The 15,936-nt window shown below is 43.9% G+C and overlaps 1 protein-coding gene across 1 annotated transcript; it reads right to left on the bottom strand.

The window, feature by feature from the left end:
- Positions 1–5: 5 nt before the first annotated feature.
- morn2 (MORN repeat containing 2) lies at positions 6–1,814 on the bottom strand. Its single transcript, XM_084162529.1, has 6 exons — positions 1,621–1,814; positions 1,467–1,499; positions 1,284–1,334; positions 1,095–1,201; positions 805–941; positions 6–687 (listed from the first exon to the last, which is right to left on the bottom strand). The coding sequence occupies exons 1-6, from the start codon at positions 1,625–1,627 to the stop codon at positions 585–587; spliced, it is 438 nt and encodes a 145-aa protein (XP_084018655.1). The 5' UTR covers positions 1,628–1,814; the 3' UTR covers positions 6–584.
- Positions 1,815–15,936: the final 14,122 nt, after the last annotated feature.

Genomic DNA, 15,936 nt, shown 5'->3' on the forward strand with positions numbered 1-15,936 from the left:
TCTATGCCCTCTCAGCAGATGTTTGATGATTTACTGAAGACACTTATGGACATAACCAACACTCATCTTATTGAGGAATTCATCACATAACTGTATTTGTTGAACAAAGTTAACACCAGATGCACACATTAAGCATAAGCACTGTATACACTGTATAAATTATAGCACACACAGATTTGTACGCTGTTCATGAACAGTTAAAAGATTCCAAATAAACTGTAGTATAAATAGTTTTAGCCTAACACTGTAGGTTAACTGAGGCACACACTGACTGTGTTTCAGCATCTCCACTGAGGACTCGGCTATGTGACTCAAAGCAATGACTCATTCATTGCACGGTGCCATGAGGTGTTCACCACACTGTCATACACTGACTACTTCAAAGTCTTTGCTACAGGTAGAAGAGACCAGGAGTTTTATGGGAAGAAGAAGGACATTGTATGTTTCGTTTCATTTGGTGCCTTTAAAATCTCTCTTTCACTGGAGTCTAATTTTGTTCTTTTTAATATATTTTCTATCTATATTCAATAAATGCTCATAAAATGTCAAAGAAATTAGTTATGTTGTCTCACATCATGTCATGGTTACATGTTGAGTTTAAGTTTCAAGCCAGGAGCTGCCTTGTTGTGGAAGCCTCCAATCCAAACAAGTCCCTGAGAGTCTGTGAACTCCCCGTCGCCCTCCAACCTATAAAAACAACAACAATAGAGCCATCATTAGCTAGCCATCGGCCTAGCCTACTATTCACTAGCCTATATCTAAATATGACAGGAAAAAGTTAACACGCTAAAGTCATGAGTTCACCTGTTCTTGCTGAAGCTGCCGCAGTATTTGGTCCCATCAGGGAAGCTGTATGTCCCTGTGCCGTGGTACATGTTGTCTTTAAAGTCCCCTTCATACAGGGCCCCAGAGGGATGCTCCAGAGTCCCTCTGCCATTCATCTGGAATAGAGGGAGCACTGGTCACTCACAGCAGACACATCCCAAAACCATCAACTCAACTATGACCCTCTAATCCAAATACCAATCCCTATCAATTCTATCCTAATATAGTCCTACACCCAGCCATGCACTCGCACGCACCCGCACACACACCTTGTCATCATGCCACTCTCCAGTGTAGGTGACCCCACTGGCTGAGGTGTGTTTGCCCATACCACTCCTCACCACAACTGCCTCTGTGGACCTGCAGCACTCTCCTTCTGGTGATGACAGCCATAATGCAGCTGGTTATAACAGTTAGAATAATTAATTTAATGTTACTGTGTCAATATGAGCACTTACCATATCTGTCACCATTTGGGAAAATGTAGGATACTTGCAAACTCCCTTCCTCTGAAAAGAAATATGTGAGTGGAGTTTAAGACTGTTACATAGGCTAATAGTTAGCCTAAAGCACAAACATACAATATCTGCACACCAAAAAAAGCAAATGTCTTGAGATGTCCAAGTCTGGTCTCTGCCTACCTTTGCTTTCTGTGACCTTTCCTTTTTTCTTCTCTGCAGGAAACACACTTTATTAATAATGACATTATGTTGTAGCTCGCTAGCTAGCTAGATATGCTATTTCTGAATTATGCTGGCTATACAGTATGGTAACTGGCTAACGTTGGCTACTCACCTGACATTTTAGAAATGCTTTGTCAAATTGAATTTACTCTATAGCTAGAGTTATTAGGTAACTGGCTTGCTAACTTTAGCTGGCTGTCAAGCTAGTCTATTTCGGATTTGTTGCTAGTTCAAACATGACTATAGCTATATCATATTCTATTTTTTCGTGCTGGTCCAGCTGATATTGTTGCGCTGCACTTCCTAAACGTTATATTACCATGGCAACTCCACACAACCTTTACCGGAAAATAAACTTTGACCTCTGATAGATTTACCAATGAGAGAGAAGCTGAAGTTGCTGGTGGCTCATCAGCTTTGTAAATGTTCTTCGGTCTCTGGCTAAATAACCTATTTTCTGTTTCTCTTATGTATTCTTTTTCTCGACAGTTATTAGGTAGTACGTTTTTTTTTTACTCTTGCCCATACAGAAAGAAACAATGTGGCGCCCGATCTACTGATGGATGTAGTTAGCATGGCTACTGGCTAGCAAGCCTCAGTCCTAGCTGGCTGTGATAATGTACTGAAAGTGGTCATTCTGGTCAATTATTTAGCTTGGCCGACAACCCAAGAAGTTATGAACTAAACACGATGTAAACTTGTGTCTTGTCAGCCAGAAAGTAAAATTTTAGCTAGCCTGTTCCTACTACGTTCAAGGCACCGACACCGTGCCTTGCATAAATTATGTCCACCTGTCATCTGAACTGAAAACTGAAGTCCAGAGTAGGAAGTGAAATGAGCAACTGCAAAATAACCGAGTGCTACAGTAATGCAAGTAGTATGTCTGACGCATAATCCACATAACATAGTTGGCTGGCAATGCTATTGAAAAGTCTGACTTGTTGCAACCTATGGGTTTTATACTGCACTCCCCTTAAAATAATTAGCTAGCTATTAGCTCTGATCCTTTGAACTGTGGAATAAGCCTGAATAATTAACTTATTTCTCTCATCTCTCTTTCTCTCTCCACAGGCCCACCTCAGGCAAATAATTATATTATTAAAGGAAGGGGAGGGGGTGGCCGGGGAAGCGGTGGTGCAGGCCGGGTTAGCAGAGTAGGAAGGGGAAGGGGCACTGGTGGAGGAAGGGGCACTGGTGGAGAAAGGGGCACTGGTGGAGGGAGGGGTAGAGGTGGCAGAGATGATGGGCAATCTGCCCATGCAAAATATAATTACCAATAAGAACCAGGAGCAGGTGAAAGAGCTGCAGACCCAGGACTATGACAACAAGCCTTATGAGTGAGTGTTCTCATAACATAGGAAGAGAGCCTGTATACTGGAGTGCCTTCAGAAGACTGGGGGTCTCTGTATAATATTGGAAGAATTGGAAAAGGTGTTGGTGTTCAAGGATGATGTTTTCTTCTCTGCAGAGGTTTGTTTAGTTGCACTGGGATGTATTAGGTATCACTCACCTTTTTGACCTGAACAGACTAATAACATCACATGATCTTAACCCACCTGTTCTTTCTCAGTGAAGAAGCAGAGGAGTATGATGAAGAGGAGTATGATGAGCTGGATTACCGGGAGGAAGGGCAGTTCTGGAACCTGATGAGCCTGTGGAGAGTGCAGAGAGCCCCGTCTATGATCCTAACTCAGAGGACGAACGGCAGCCCACACCCGAGCCAGTCATAGGACTGTTTGCCATAGGAAAGTTCTGCAGGTATCAGCAGGAGGCTCTGGCCCTTACCACCATCTACGGCGACCGTTTCACCGAGCGTATCGCCAACAGCGTGTGGACCATCACTCTGGCCCTCGACTTCCAGGCCGACATCGCGGGAGGAAAACAGAATGCCTCCGCTAGCACCGGCGGCCCCCGTTCACTTTTGGGACATCTGCCAGCTGCAGGTTTGGAGCCAAGTGCAAGTATAAGCACCAGATACCCACCAAGGGGAAAGCCTCGGGCCCAAGACCCAGTGGGAGCCAGCCAGCCTGAGTTCAGCTCTCCAGAGTATGAGCTGGAGGTCTGCTTCCCCAAAGGGAACTACTACCCCTTCTAGGCCCTGTGGTGGCCTTCTGCTCTAATAATGAGACAATAGGGCCCGCAGCAAGGCTGAGTGTAACAGAGCATCTGTTTGGGGCCCGTGGTCTACACCTTGATCACATGCTGCGAGGACGAGGCCACCATGAAGGAGCTGCTGTCAGTGAGCCATTATAAATACAGCTCCCCGCACCCTGTGGTAGTGCCTCCGCCCCCCGTTGCCATGACAAAGAGCAGGAGTGGGAGGAGCAACGGCATCATCAAATGTGGAGAGCAAGAGTAGTACAAACACCAACAGTAACCGTAGCACCAACAACAGAACTACCCCAACTAACAAAAGCACTGCCAACAGCATAACTACCTCAACTGTCAGCAGAAGCAGCAGCCATAGGCCACAGAAGACTTGGAAGAGGAGGAGGAGGATGATGATGAGGAACTAGTGGTTGTTCCTGAAACAGAGAGCTATGTCAACCGGAGGAAAAAGATGGGGAAGAAGCATGAAGAGAGGACAGAGGGCAGTCAGCAGGAGAACGCCAAACTGTGTCGAGAGTTCAGGAGAAAACAGGTAGATCAACACATTTCTCCATGGAGCTGAGAGACATTTTTGTAGTTTTAAAGCTAATTTCCTGCAATTGTACGCATTTTCCCAGGCAGCTGAGAGAAAATGTTGCATTTTTAATGACATTTTCCTGCGATTCTACATATTCTGCCATGAAGCTGAAAGAACATTTTGCAGTTTTTAAGCTAATTTCTTGCAATTCTAAGCATTTTGCCATGGCTAATGCTGTGTTCTTTTGCTCAAACATAATAACAAAATCTAGATTGCTAAATTAATATTTTTGGAATTTTCAATTCTCCCTGACTGTCTAGCTTTTATTTTGGTGTTTGTTAGTTCTCAAAGATATAATTGAAAAAAATATATAGGTCCATTATCATTTCAACATACTTTATATCATACTCTAACCGTTTTTCAGTCCAGAAAATACATGGACAAGTTTTTGGGGACTTAGGCGACACGAAAAAACGCTTAGGCGGCCTGCCCAAGGATTTCAATAGCAGAATAAATCCCTGACTACAGTACGAGACATTTAAACAGCCTTTCTTATGCTATTTAGGGCCATATATTAGTGGTATGGGAGACTTGCGATTTATCAGTCCTGTCCAATACTAGTCATGCCTGTAACCTTACTGCTAAAATCATGAGGGGTCATGTCCCTTGTGATGATATGCGAATGTCTGTTTGCTCCAACTAATCCCCTGTTACTGTTCCTCTCTCTGCCAGTCATCCAGGCGCTTCACCTCCATGCTGCATCAGAGACAGAAGCTGCCTACCTGGATTGAGAAGGAGAACATCATGGACCTGCTGGTGTGAAATGTCACAGATGTTATTAGATTTGTTGCATGCTACAGTGTTCTATGTTTGAAGTTGTATCCACATAATTTTCCTTCCTCATGACGTACAGGCCTCCTGTAGCTCAGTTGGTAGAGCATGGCGCTTGCAACGCCAGGGTTGTGGGTTCGATTCCCACGGGGGGCCAGTATGAAAAATGTATGCACTCACTAACTGTAAGTCGCTCTGGATAAGAGCGTCTGCTAAATGACTAAAATGTAAAATGTAAGTTAACTCGGTGTTAAGATCTGATGTCTTTGTGTTGGTCTTCTACAGGTGTGGTAAGACCACCCAGATCCCTCAGTTCATTCTGGATGCGTCTCTGATTGGGCCTGCCGACCAGGTGGCTAACATCATCTGCACCCAGCCCCGCCGTATCTTTGCCATCTCCATGGCTGAGAGGGTGGCACAGGAGCGGTACAGAACGCCTCTGTAACTCCGGGGCTACCAGATCCGCCTGGAGACCGTCAGGGTCAGTGGAACTCAATGTTGCACACATGCTCACATGCATAACCTTGCATTCTTGTGGTCCTCTGTAGCTCAGCTGGTAGAGCACGGCGCTTGTAACGCCAAGGTAGTGGGTTCGATCCCCGGGACCACCCCATACACAAAAATGTATGCACGCATGACTGTAAGTCGCTTTGGATAAAAGCGTCTGCTAAATGGCATATTATTATTATTATATTCTAGTTGAACTTCAATTAAACTTGCGCTCTCTCTCTCTCTCTCTCTCTCTCTCTCTGTCTCTCTCTCTCTCTCTCTCTCTGTCTCTCTCTCTCTGTCTCTCTCTCTCTGTCTCTCTCACCCCCCCCCCCCCTTCCTTCCTCCCTCCCTCCCTCTACCAGGCTGCTGTACTGCACCACAGGAGTGCTGCTGAGGAGGCTGGAGGGGGAGGCAGACCTCACAGGGATCTCTCATATCATAGTGGATGAGGTACACAAGCGCACAGAGGAGGTGAGATCACACACTCACACATTGTGAGGACCTCTCCTTATAAGTATGCATAAGTACCTCCTCGTAAGCCAAAAGCATACGGACTCGCTCACTATTGTGGCAGTTGTCTCATCCTGATTTTTTCTCTCTCTCCGTCCCGCTCTCTCTCTCTCTCTCTCCGTACCTCTCCCTCAGTGACTTCCTCCTGCTGGTGTTGAAATATCTGTTGGTCCAGAGCCTAGACCTGAAGATCACCCTGATGAGTGCCACCCTCAACGGCACACGTCTTCAGTGTCGGCATACAGTTGAAGTCGGAGGTTTACATTCACCTTAGCCAAATACATTTCAACTCAGTTTTTCACAATTCCTGACATTTAATCCTAGTAAAAAGTCCCTGTTTTAGGTCAGTTAAGATCACCACTTTATTTTAAGAATGTGAAATGTCAGAATAATAGTAGAGAATGATTTATTTCAGCTTTTATTTCTTTCATCACATTCCCAGTGGGTCAGAAGTTTACAAACACTCAATTAGAATTTGGTAGCATTGCCTTTAAATTGTTTAACTTGGGTCAAATGTTTTGGGTAGCCTTCCACAAGCTTCCCACAATAAGTAGGGTGAATTTTGGCCAATTCCTCCTGACAGAGCTGGTGTAACTGAGTCAGGTTTGTAGGCCTCCTTGCTCGCACATGCTTTTTCAGTTCTGCCCACAAATGTTCTATAGGATTGAGGTCAGGGCTTTGTGATGGCCACTCCAATACCTTGACTTTGTTGTCCTTAAGCCATTTTGCCACAACTATGGAAGTATGCTTGGGGTCATTGTCCATTTGGAAGACCCATTTGCGACCAAGCTTTAACTTCCTGACTGATGTCTTGAGATGTTGCTTCAATATATCCACATAATTTTCCTTCCTCATGATGCCATCTATTTTGTGAAGTGCACCAGTCCCTCCTGCAGCAAAGCACCCCCACAGCATGATGCTGCCACCCCCGTGCTTCACGGTTGGGATGGTGTTCTTCGGCTTGCAAGCAACCCCCTTTTTCCTCCAAACATAACGATGGTCATTATGGCCAATCAGTTCTATTTTTGTTTCATCAGACCAGAGGACATTTCTCCAAAAAGTACGATCTTTGTCCCCATGTGCAGTTGCAAACCGTAGTCTGGCTTTTTTATGGCGGTTTTGGAGCAGTGGCTTCTTCCTTGCTGAGCGGCCTTTCAGGTAATGTCGATATAGGACTTGTTTTACTGTGGATATAAATCATTTGTACCTGTTTCCTCCAGCATCTTCACAAGGTCCTTGTTCTGAGATTGATTTGCACTTTTCGCACCAAAGTACGTTCATCTCTAGGGGAGAGAACGCGTCTCCTTCCTGAGCGGTATGACGGCATTTCCTGAGGTCTTGGCTGATTTCTTTTGATTTTCCCATGATGTCAAGCAAAGAGGCACTGAGTTTGAAGGTAGGCCTTGAAATACATCCACAGGTACACCTCCAATTGACTCAAACTATGTCAATTAGCCTATCAGAAGCTTCTAAAGCCATGACATCATTTTCTGGAATTTTCCAGCTGTTTAAAGGCACAGTCAACTTAGTGTATGTAAACTTCTGACCCACTGGAATTGTGATACAGTGAATTATAAGTGAAATAATCTGTCTGTAAACAATTGTTGGAAAAATTACTTGTGTCATGCACAAAGTAGATGTCCTAACCGACATGCCAAAACGATAGTTTGTTAACAAGAAATTTGTGGAGTGATTGAAAAACTAGTTTTAATGACTCCAACCTAAGTGTATGTAAACTTCCGACTTCAACTGTACATATAGGTAGGGGTAAAGTGACTCGACAACAAAATAGGTAATAGACTGAGCTGTAGCAGCAACGTGGTGGAGCAGTAGCAGCAGCGTGTGTGTGTGTGGTGTCAGTATGCATATGTGCGCATGTTGTGTGTGTGTGTGTTGCGGTGTGTGTGTTGGGGTGTCAGTGTGTTGGGGTGTCTCTGTGTGCATAGAATAGAGTCAGTGCAAGAGAGTTAGTTCAAAAAAGGGTCAATGCAGGTAGTCCGGTTAGCCATTTGATTAGCTATTTAGCAGCCTTGTTTAGCGGTCTTATGGCTTGGGGGTAGAAGCTGTTCAGGGTCCTGTTAGTTCCAGACTTGGTGCACTGGTACCGCTTGCCGTGATAGACAGTTGGTGGTCTCTGGAGCCGCTGAGCCGGAGGAGAGCATATTAATCCTGATCTATGATTCATTGCGGCCAGCAGGTAAAACGAAAAACAAAAATGAATGTGTCACTCAGAAAAAGGAATCGTGACTCTCGAGTCAGTAAAAAGTAGTTAAAAAATAACAATTTCAAAGATTTTACTGAGTTACAGTTCATATAAGGAAATCAGTCAATTGAAATAAATTCATTAGGCCCTAATCTATGCATTTCACATGACTGGGAATACAGACAGATACAGATGTTGGTCACAGATACCTTAAACAAGAAAGGTAGGGGCATGGATCAGAAAACCAGTTAGTATCTGGTGTGAGCACCATTTGCATCATTCAGCGCTACACATTTCCTTTGCATAGAGTTGATCAGGCTGTTGATTGTGGCCTGTGGAATGTTGTCCCACTCATGTTTGGCGGGAACTGGAACAAGCTGTCGTACACGTTGATCCAGAGCATCCCAAACATGCTCAATGGGTGACATGTCTGAGTATGCAGGCCATGGAAGAACTGGGACATTTTCTGCTTCCAGGCACGACAATGGCCCTCAGGATCCCGTCACGGTATCTCTGTGCATTCAAATGGCCATTCATAAAATGCAATTGTGTTTGTTGTCCGTAGCTTATGCCTGCCCATACCATAACCCCACCGCCACCATGGGGCACCCTGTTCACAACGTTGACATCAGCAAACCGCTTGCCCACACGACGCCATACACGCTGTCTGCCATCTGCCCGGTACAGTTGAAACTGGGATTCATCTGTGAAGAGCACACTTCTCCAGCGTGCCAGTGGCGTTCAAAGTTGAGCATTTGCCCACAGAAGTTGGTTACGACGCCGAACTGCAGTCAGGTCAAGACCCTGGTGAGGACGACGAGCACACAGAGGAGCTTCCCTGAGAGGGTTTTTGCAAAAATTCTTCTGTTGTGCAAACCCATAGTTTCATCAGCTGTCTGGGTGGCTCGTCTTAGACGATCCCGCAGGAGAAAGAAACAGATGTGGAGGCCCTGGGCTGGTGTGGTTACACGTGGTCTGCTGTTGTAAGTCCGGTTGGACGTACTGCCAAATTTCTCTAAAATGACGTTGGAGGCGGCTTATGTTAGAGAAATGAACGTTAAATTAGCTGGCAACAGCTCTGGTGGACATACCTGCAGTCAGCATGCCAATTGCACGTTCCCTCAACTTGAGACATCTGTGGCATTGTGTTGTGACAAAACTGCACATTTTTGAGTGGCCTTTTATTGTCCCCAGCACAAGGTGCACCTGTGTAATAATCATGCTGTTTAATCAGCTTCTTGATATGCCACACCTGTCAGGTGGATGGATTATCTTGGCAAAGGAGAAATGCTCACTAACAGGGATGTAAACATATTTGTGCACAAAATTTGAGAGAAATATGCTTTTTGTTTCAGCTCATGAAACATGGGACCAACACTTTACATGTTGTGTTTATATTTTTGTTCAGTATATGTACCTGAGCTAAGCCATTGTTTCCCTGTGCTAGGTGAGGTCTCCTCATGAGAAGTTCAAGCAGACCAGCAAAAGGAGCGGTGAAGATGCAGCCCAAAGCAGACGAGCTGCGCTACGTGACCAAGAATGACGGCTGTGTCCACGTTCATCCCACCTCCGTCAACTATAATGATTTATAAACTGTTTGTCAATCAGCTCTGTGTTCCTGACCTCCTGTGTGTGCATGCAGGTGGCAGAACTGGTGAAGGAGCTGGGAGCAGGACCAGCTCCTGGAAGATAAGATCAGAAACCCCAGCATGGACCTGTGTACTTGCCCCCGAATTATCCACATGATCGTCAAAAAAAATGGGTTATTTAACTAAAATGGTAATTTGCCATTGTGTGTATAAACTCAGCAAAAAAAGAAACGTCCTTTCACTGTCAACTGCGTTCATTTTCAGCAAACGTAACGTTTAAATATTTGAATGTACATAACAAGATTCAACAACTGAACAAGTTCCACAGACATGTGACTAACAGAAATGGAATAATGTGTCCCTGAACAAAGGGGGGGGTCAAAATCAAAAGTAACAGTCACTATCTCGTGTGGCCACCAGCTCCATTAAGTACTGCAGTGCATCTCCTCCTCATGGACTGCACCAGATTTGCCAGTTCTTGCTGTGAGAGGTTACCCCACTCTTCCACCAAGGCACCTGCAAGTTCTCTGACATTTCTGGGGGGAATGGCCCTGGCCCTAGCCCTCACCCTCCGATCCAACAGGTCCCAGACGTGCTCAATGGGATTGAGATCCAGGCTCTTCGCTGGCCATGGCAGAACACTGACATTCCTGTCTTGCAGGAAATCACGCACAGAACGAGCAGTATGGCTGGTGGCATTGTCATGCTGGAGGGTCATGTCAGGATGAGCCTGCAGGAAGGGTACCACATGAGGGAGGAGGATGTCTTCCCTGTAACGCACAGCGTTGAGATTGCCTGCAATGACAACAAGCTCAGTCCGATGATGCTGTGACACATCGCCCAGACTGTGACAGACCCTCCACCTCCAAATTGATCCCGCTCCAGAGTACAGACCTTAGTGTAACGCTCATTCCTTCGACGATAAACACTTATATCACCCCTGTTGAGACAAAACTGTGACTTGTCAGTGAAGAGCACTTTTTGCCAGTCCTGTCTGGTCCAGCAACGGTGGATTTGTGCCCATAGGCGACGTTGTTGCCGGTGATGTCTGGTGAGGACCTGCCTTACAACAGGCCTACAAGCCCTCAGTCCAGCCTCTCTCAGCCTATTGTGGACAGCCTGAGCACTGATGGAGGGATTGTGCGTTCCTGGTGTAACTCGGGCAGTTGTTGTTGCCATCCTGTACCTGTCCCGCAGGTGTGATGTTTGGATGTACCGATCCTGTGCAGGTGTTGTTACACGTGGTCTGCCACTGCGAGGACGATCAGCTGTCCGTCCTGTCTCCCTGTAGCGCTGTCTTAGGCGTCTCACAGTACGGACATTGCAATTTATTGCCCTGGCCACATCTGCAGTCCTCATGCCTCCTTGCAGCATGCCTAAGGCACGTTCACGCAGATGAGCAGGGACCCTGGGCATCTTTCTTTTGGTGTTTTTCAGAGTCAGTAGAAAGGCCTCTTTAGTGTCCTAAGTTTTCATAACTGTGACCTTAATTGCCTACCGCCTGTAAGCTGTTAGTGTTTTAACGACCGTTCCACAGGTGCATGTTCATTAATTGTTTATGGTTCATTGAACAAGCATGGGAAACAGTGTTTAAACCCTTTACAATGAAGATCTGTGAAGTTATTTGGATTTTTATGAATTATCTTTGAAAGACAGGGTCCTGAAAAAGGGACGTTTCTTTTTTTACTGAGTTTATATATTTTGTTGTCACATTTCATGTATGGGAAACTCAAGTTGCGTTTTTATCATAGGTTGTGTCTTTCTTGCACACAAATAAAAATATAATTTCAGTCCATATTGGAGTTGTGTACTTAAAATTGTTTCACATTTCTAATGTGTTTTGTGTGTATAACTAATGCATGATTGACTGACTATGAGATCTGACTAGAGCTCCATGAGCTTCTGCATATTGTCTTTCTGTACATTTACAGTACCAGTCAAAAGTTAAGACACCTACTCATTCCAGGGTTTTTCTTTATTTTTACTATTTTCTACATTGTAGAATAATAGTGAAGACATCAAAACTATGAAATAACACATATGGAATCATGTAGTAACCAAAAAAGTGTTAAACAAATCCAAATATATTTTATATTTGAGATTCTTCAAAGTAGCCACCCTTTGCCTTGATGACAGCTTTGCACACTCTTGGCATTCTCTCAACCAGCTTCATGAGGTAGTCACCTGGAATGCATTTCAATTAACAGGTGTGCCTTGTTAAAAGTTAATTTGTGGAATTTATTTGGCAAGAACAGCTCAAATAAGCAAAGAGAAACGACAGTCCATCATTACTTTAAGACATGAAGGTCAATCAATCCGGAAAATGTCAAGAACTTTGAAAGTTTCTTCAAGTGCAGTCTCAAAAACCATCAAGCGCTATTATAAAACTGACCGCCACAGGAAAGGAAGATCCAGAGTTACCTCTGCTGCAGAGGATAAGTTCATTAGGGTTAACTGCACCTCACATTGCAGCCCAAATAAATGCTTCACAGAGTTCAAGTAACAGACACATCTCAACATGAACTGTTCAGAGGAGACAGCGTGAATCAGGCCTTCATGGTTGAATTGCTGCAAAGAAACCACTATTAAAGGACACCAATAAGAAGAAGAGACTTGCTTGGGACAAGACACATGAGCAATCTGGGATCTCAGGTAGCTTAGTGGGTAAGCTACCTGTGGGTAAGAGCGTTGTGCCAGTAACCGAAAGGTCGCTGGTTCTAATCCCCGAGCCGACTAGGTGAAAATCTGTCTGTGCCCTTAAGCAAGGCACTTAACCCTAATTGCTCCTGTAAGTCGCTCTGGATAAGAGCGTCTGCTAAATGACGTAAATGTAAATGTTAGACCAGTGGAAATCTGTCCTTTGGTCTGATGAGTCCAAATTTGAGATTTTTGGTTCTAACCGCCGTGTCTTTGTGAGTCGCAGAGTAGGTGAAGGGATGATCTCCGCATGTGTGGTTCCCACCGTGAAGCATGGAGGAGGTTGAGAGAATGCCAAGAGTGTGCAAAGCTGTCATCACGTCAAAGGGTGGCTACTTTGAAGAATCTCAAATATAAAATATATTTTGATTTGTTTAACACCTTTTTGGTTACTACATGATTCCATATGTGTGATTTCATAGTTTTGACGTCTTCAATATTGTTCTACAATGTAGAAAATAGTAATAATAAAGAAAAGCCCTGGAATGAGTAGGTGTGTCCAAACTTTTGACTGGTACTGTATATAGAATGTAAAAAAATAGGAAATGAACACGCTGATGTGAAAATCATGCCATCACTATTAAAAGGGATCATTGAAATGTAGACTTTGGTTAAGAGTTGCCAATGAATTTATAAACAATGTCTCAACAGCTTCAGTGACTAACTTTAGTCTGATTTAATATTACAACTGAAAATATAATACAACAAATAACAAGTTATGGGGGTGAAATGATGAAGTGTCTTGTTTTAGTTGTTCATTGAATTGTTTAATCACAATCATGTTTTAGGCATCATTGTTACAGTTGAAGTCGGAAGTTTACATACACTTAGGTTGGAGTCATTAAAACTCGTTTTTCAACCACTCCACAAATTTCTTGTTAACAAACTATAGTTTTGGCAAGTCGGTTAGGACATCTACTTTGTGCATGACACAAGTAATTTTTCCAACAATTGTTTACAGACAGATTATTTCACTTATAATTCACTGTATCACAAATCCAGTGGGTCAGAAGTTTACTGTGCCTTTAAACAGCTTGGAAAATTCCAGAAAATGACATCATGGCTTTAGAAGCTTCTGATAGGCTAATTGACATCATTTGAGTCAATTGGAGGTGTACCTGTGGATGTATTTCAAGGCCTACCTTCAAACTCAGTGCCTCTGCGTGACATCATGGGAAAATCAAAAGAAATCAGCCAAGACCTCAGAACAAAAATTGTAGACCTCCACAAGTCTGGTTCATCCTTGGGAGCAATTTCCAAACGCCTGAAGGTACCACGTTCATCTTTACAAACAATAGTATGCAAGTATTAACACCATGGGACCACGCAGCCCTCATACCGCTCAGGAAGGAGACGCGTTCTGTCTCCTAGAGATGAAATCATCACCACCAAGCTGCTTCTGGGGATAGTCTGACACAAAGTAGTACAGCATATGACAAGTGCGAGTGTTAGTTTACAAAAGGCACGTTTTTTAATGGGGGGGGCTGTGGAATTATTTAAGTTACTCTTTGAAGAGGTAGGGTTTCAGATGTCAGGGGGGTGGGAGGGCCAAGAGACCAGAGGTGACAGAATGGAGTACTCGGGTTGGGGTGTTGGGTTTGAGCATAGCCTAGTAGGGAGGGGCAGTTCCTCTTGCTGCTCCGTAGCCAAGTACCATGGTCTTGTAGTGGAAACAGAATGTGAACTCTATTGCCTATGGCAACAAAATACCCAGGGGGTTGTTTTGTAATGAACACATCCTATCAACAGATGGAGCCATTGAACTAAACTCTGGGGTTGCTCTCATTTACCACTGACTGGTATTTGTGCAGGTATTTGTTCACAAGTTCAAGTGAATGCATTTGCATTAAAATAATGATTGTGACCAAAACACACAATTAACCCTTTTTTCCATGGTAATGTAAAATCGCTTCAACAGTTCACAAACACAGCATCGGTTTTATACAAATGTTTGATAAAAATGAATTTTGGCTCAACACACCATGCTATATTATACATTTGGTTAGGACATATTTTACATTACATCTATTCACCCTTTTATGTGCCAGCTTTAAGAGATCTGTGTGCTGATTAATAAATAAATTATCAATGCAGTAATATGTTTTCCTCTGATGGTCCACACAAAACCTCTGGGGAACATGTATTTTGATGAAGGCATATTTTGATAATGGAACTGTTGGCAGTCCTGTATGTATGAAGTTATTTGAAATAAGCTTGCTGCTATGTATCAAATACCAATATGAAAGAGTCTGCTGAGTGCACACCAGATTCCTATGCTGTCTGTATCTTCTAAAGGGCACTCTCTTTTCTGTCATATAATTCCAGTGCCAGAGCCTCTTAAGTGGTTTCTCTGAAACGGTGATTCAGACAAATGTTTCCATGTTGGTAGGTATAGCTAAACCACAACACATTAGTATTCTCCATCCATGTGATGTGAAAATTAAAGTGTCACTGTGCTGCTCTGATACACCATCCTTGCCAGTGAGTGGTGAATTAGCAGGCTACATCATGGCAGGGGCTGCAGCTCAGACTGTGAATGTGATTCAGCTGATAGCTCAATTCTGGGAAGTTTTCTCTTTGATGGTTCCCATACAGATATCTGTGGTTAGACACACATCAGACAAAGACAGACAGACACACACACACACTTCTTTGATGGGATAATTTTGGTTATCAGCACAGTGTAGAATAGTAAAGCATTGCATTTTACATAATTATAAATCAATTAATTGCTCTGTGTTCAATTTGAGACAGTACTCTATCTGTCAGTGTTGAGTCTGATGCTAAGCCCTCTGTTCTGTCCCTTTTTCCCCACCTCTCTCTCTCTCTCTCTCTCTCTGACTGAAGGTTCTTTTTCTCTTTGTCAGTCTCAGGAGGCTGTCTGAGACGATTGTTCAGTTTGAGTGGTTTGCTACCTGATTCAAATAATGATTATCTTAATTGAACCAATTTGGCCTCGGTCTCCACCACGGCTGCTGATAGGAAGGGAAGAGAGGGAGCTTTAAAAAACACCACTCACCGTGCTCCACCCTCAGAATGCTTCCATGTGTTGTTGAATGATAGAAATGCACTTGTCTGTTTTGTCATGTGGGTAGGAAAAAGCCCCTCAGGTGTGACATGACATCTCCAGTAAAGTGGATGTTGAGTTAAAATTGTTACATCACACCAGATGACAAAACCCATTGTTGTTCACGGCATCTCAACACCCTGTCTGTTTGTCTGTGTAAATACCTTGTGGAGAGATGACTGGCTCTGCCCTCTGTGCCCTCTACTGAAGGCATGGCCGAGCAACAGGGAAAGTAGATCATCAGATGCAGTGGACCATGGGATTAGATCCTGCAAGAGCACAGCTGCCTAAAACATGTGCTGCCATAATGGCCATCAGGAAAGGGCATCTGGGACCCACACAAACACACACACAAACGACTGACGAGGTCGTTTACAGGAACGGATAACTTGAAAAATATAAAATTGATTCAT

This window comes from Coregonus lavaretus, assembly GCF_964263955.1.
Source record: "Coregonus lavaretus genome assembly, chromosome: 1".
Taxonomy (NCBI): domain Eukaryota; kingdom Metazoa; phylum Chordata; class Actinopteri; order Salmoniformes; family Salmonidae; genus Coregonus; species Coregonus lavaretus.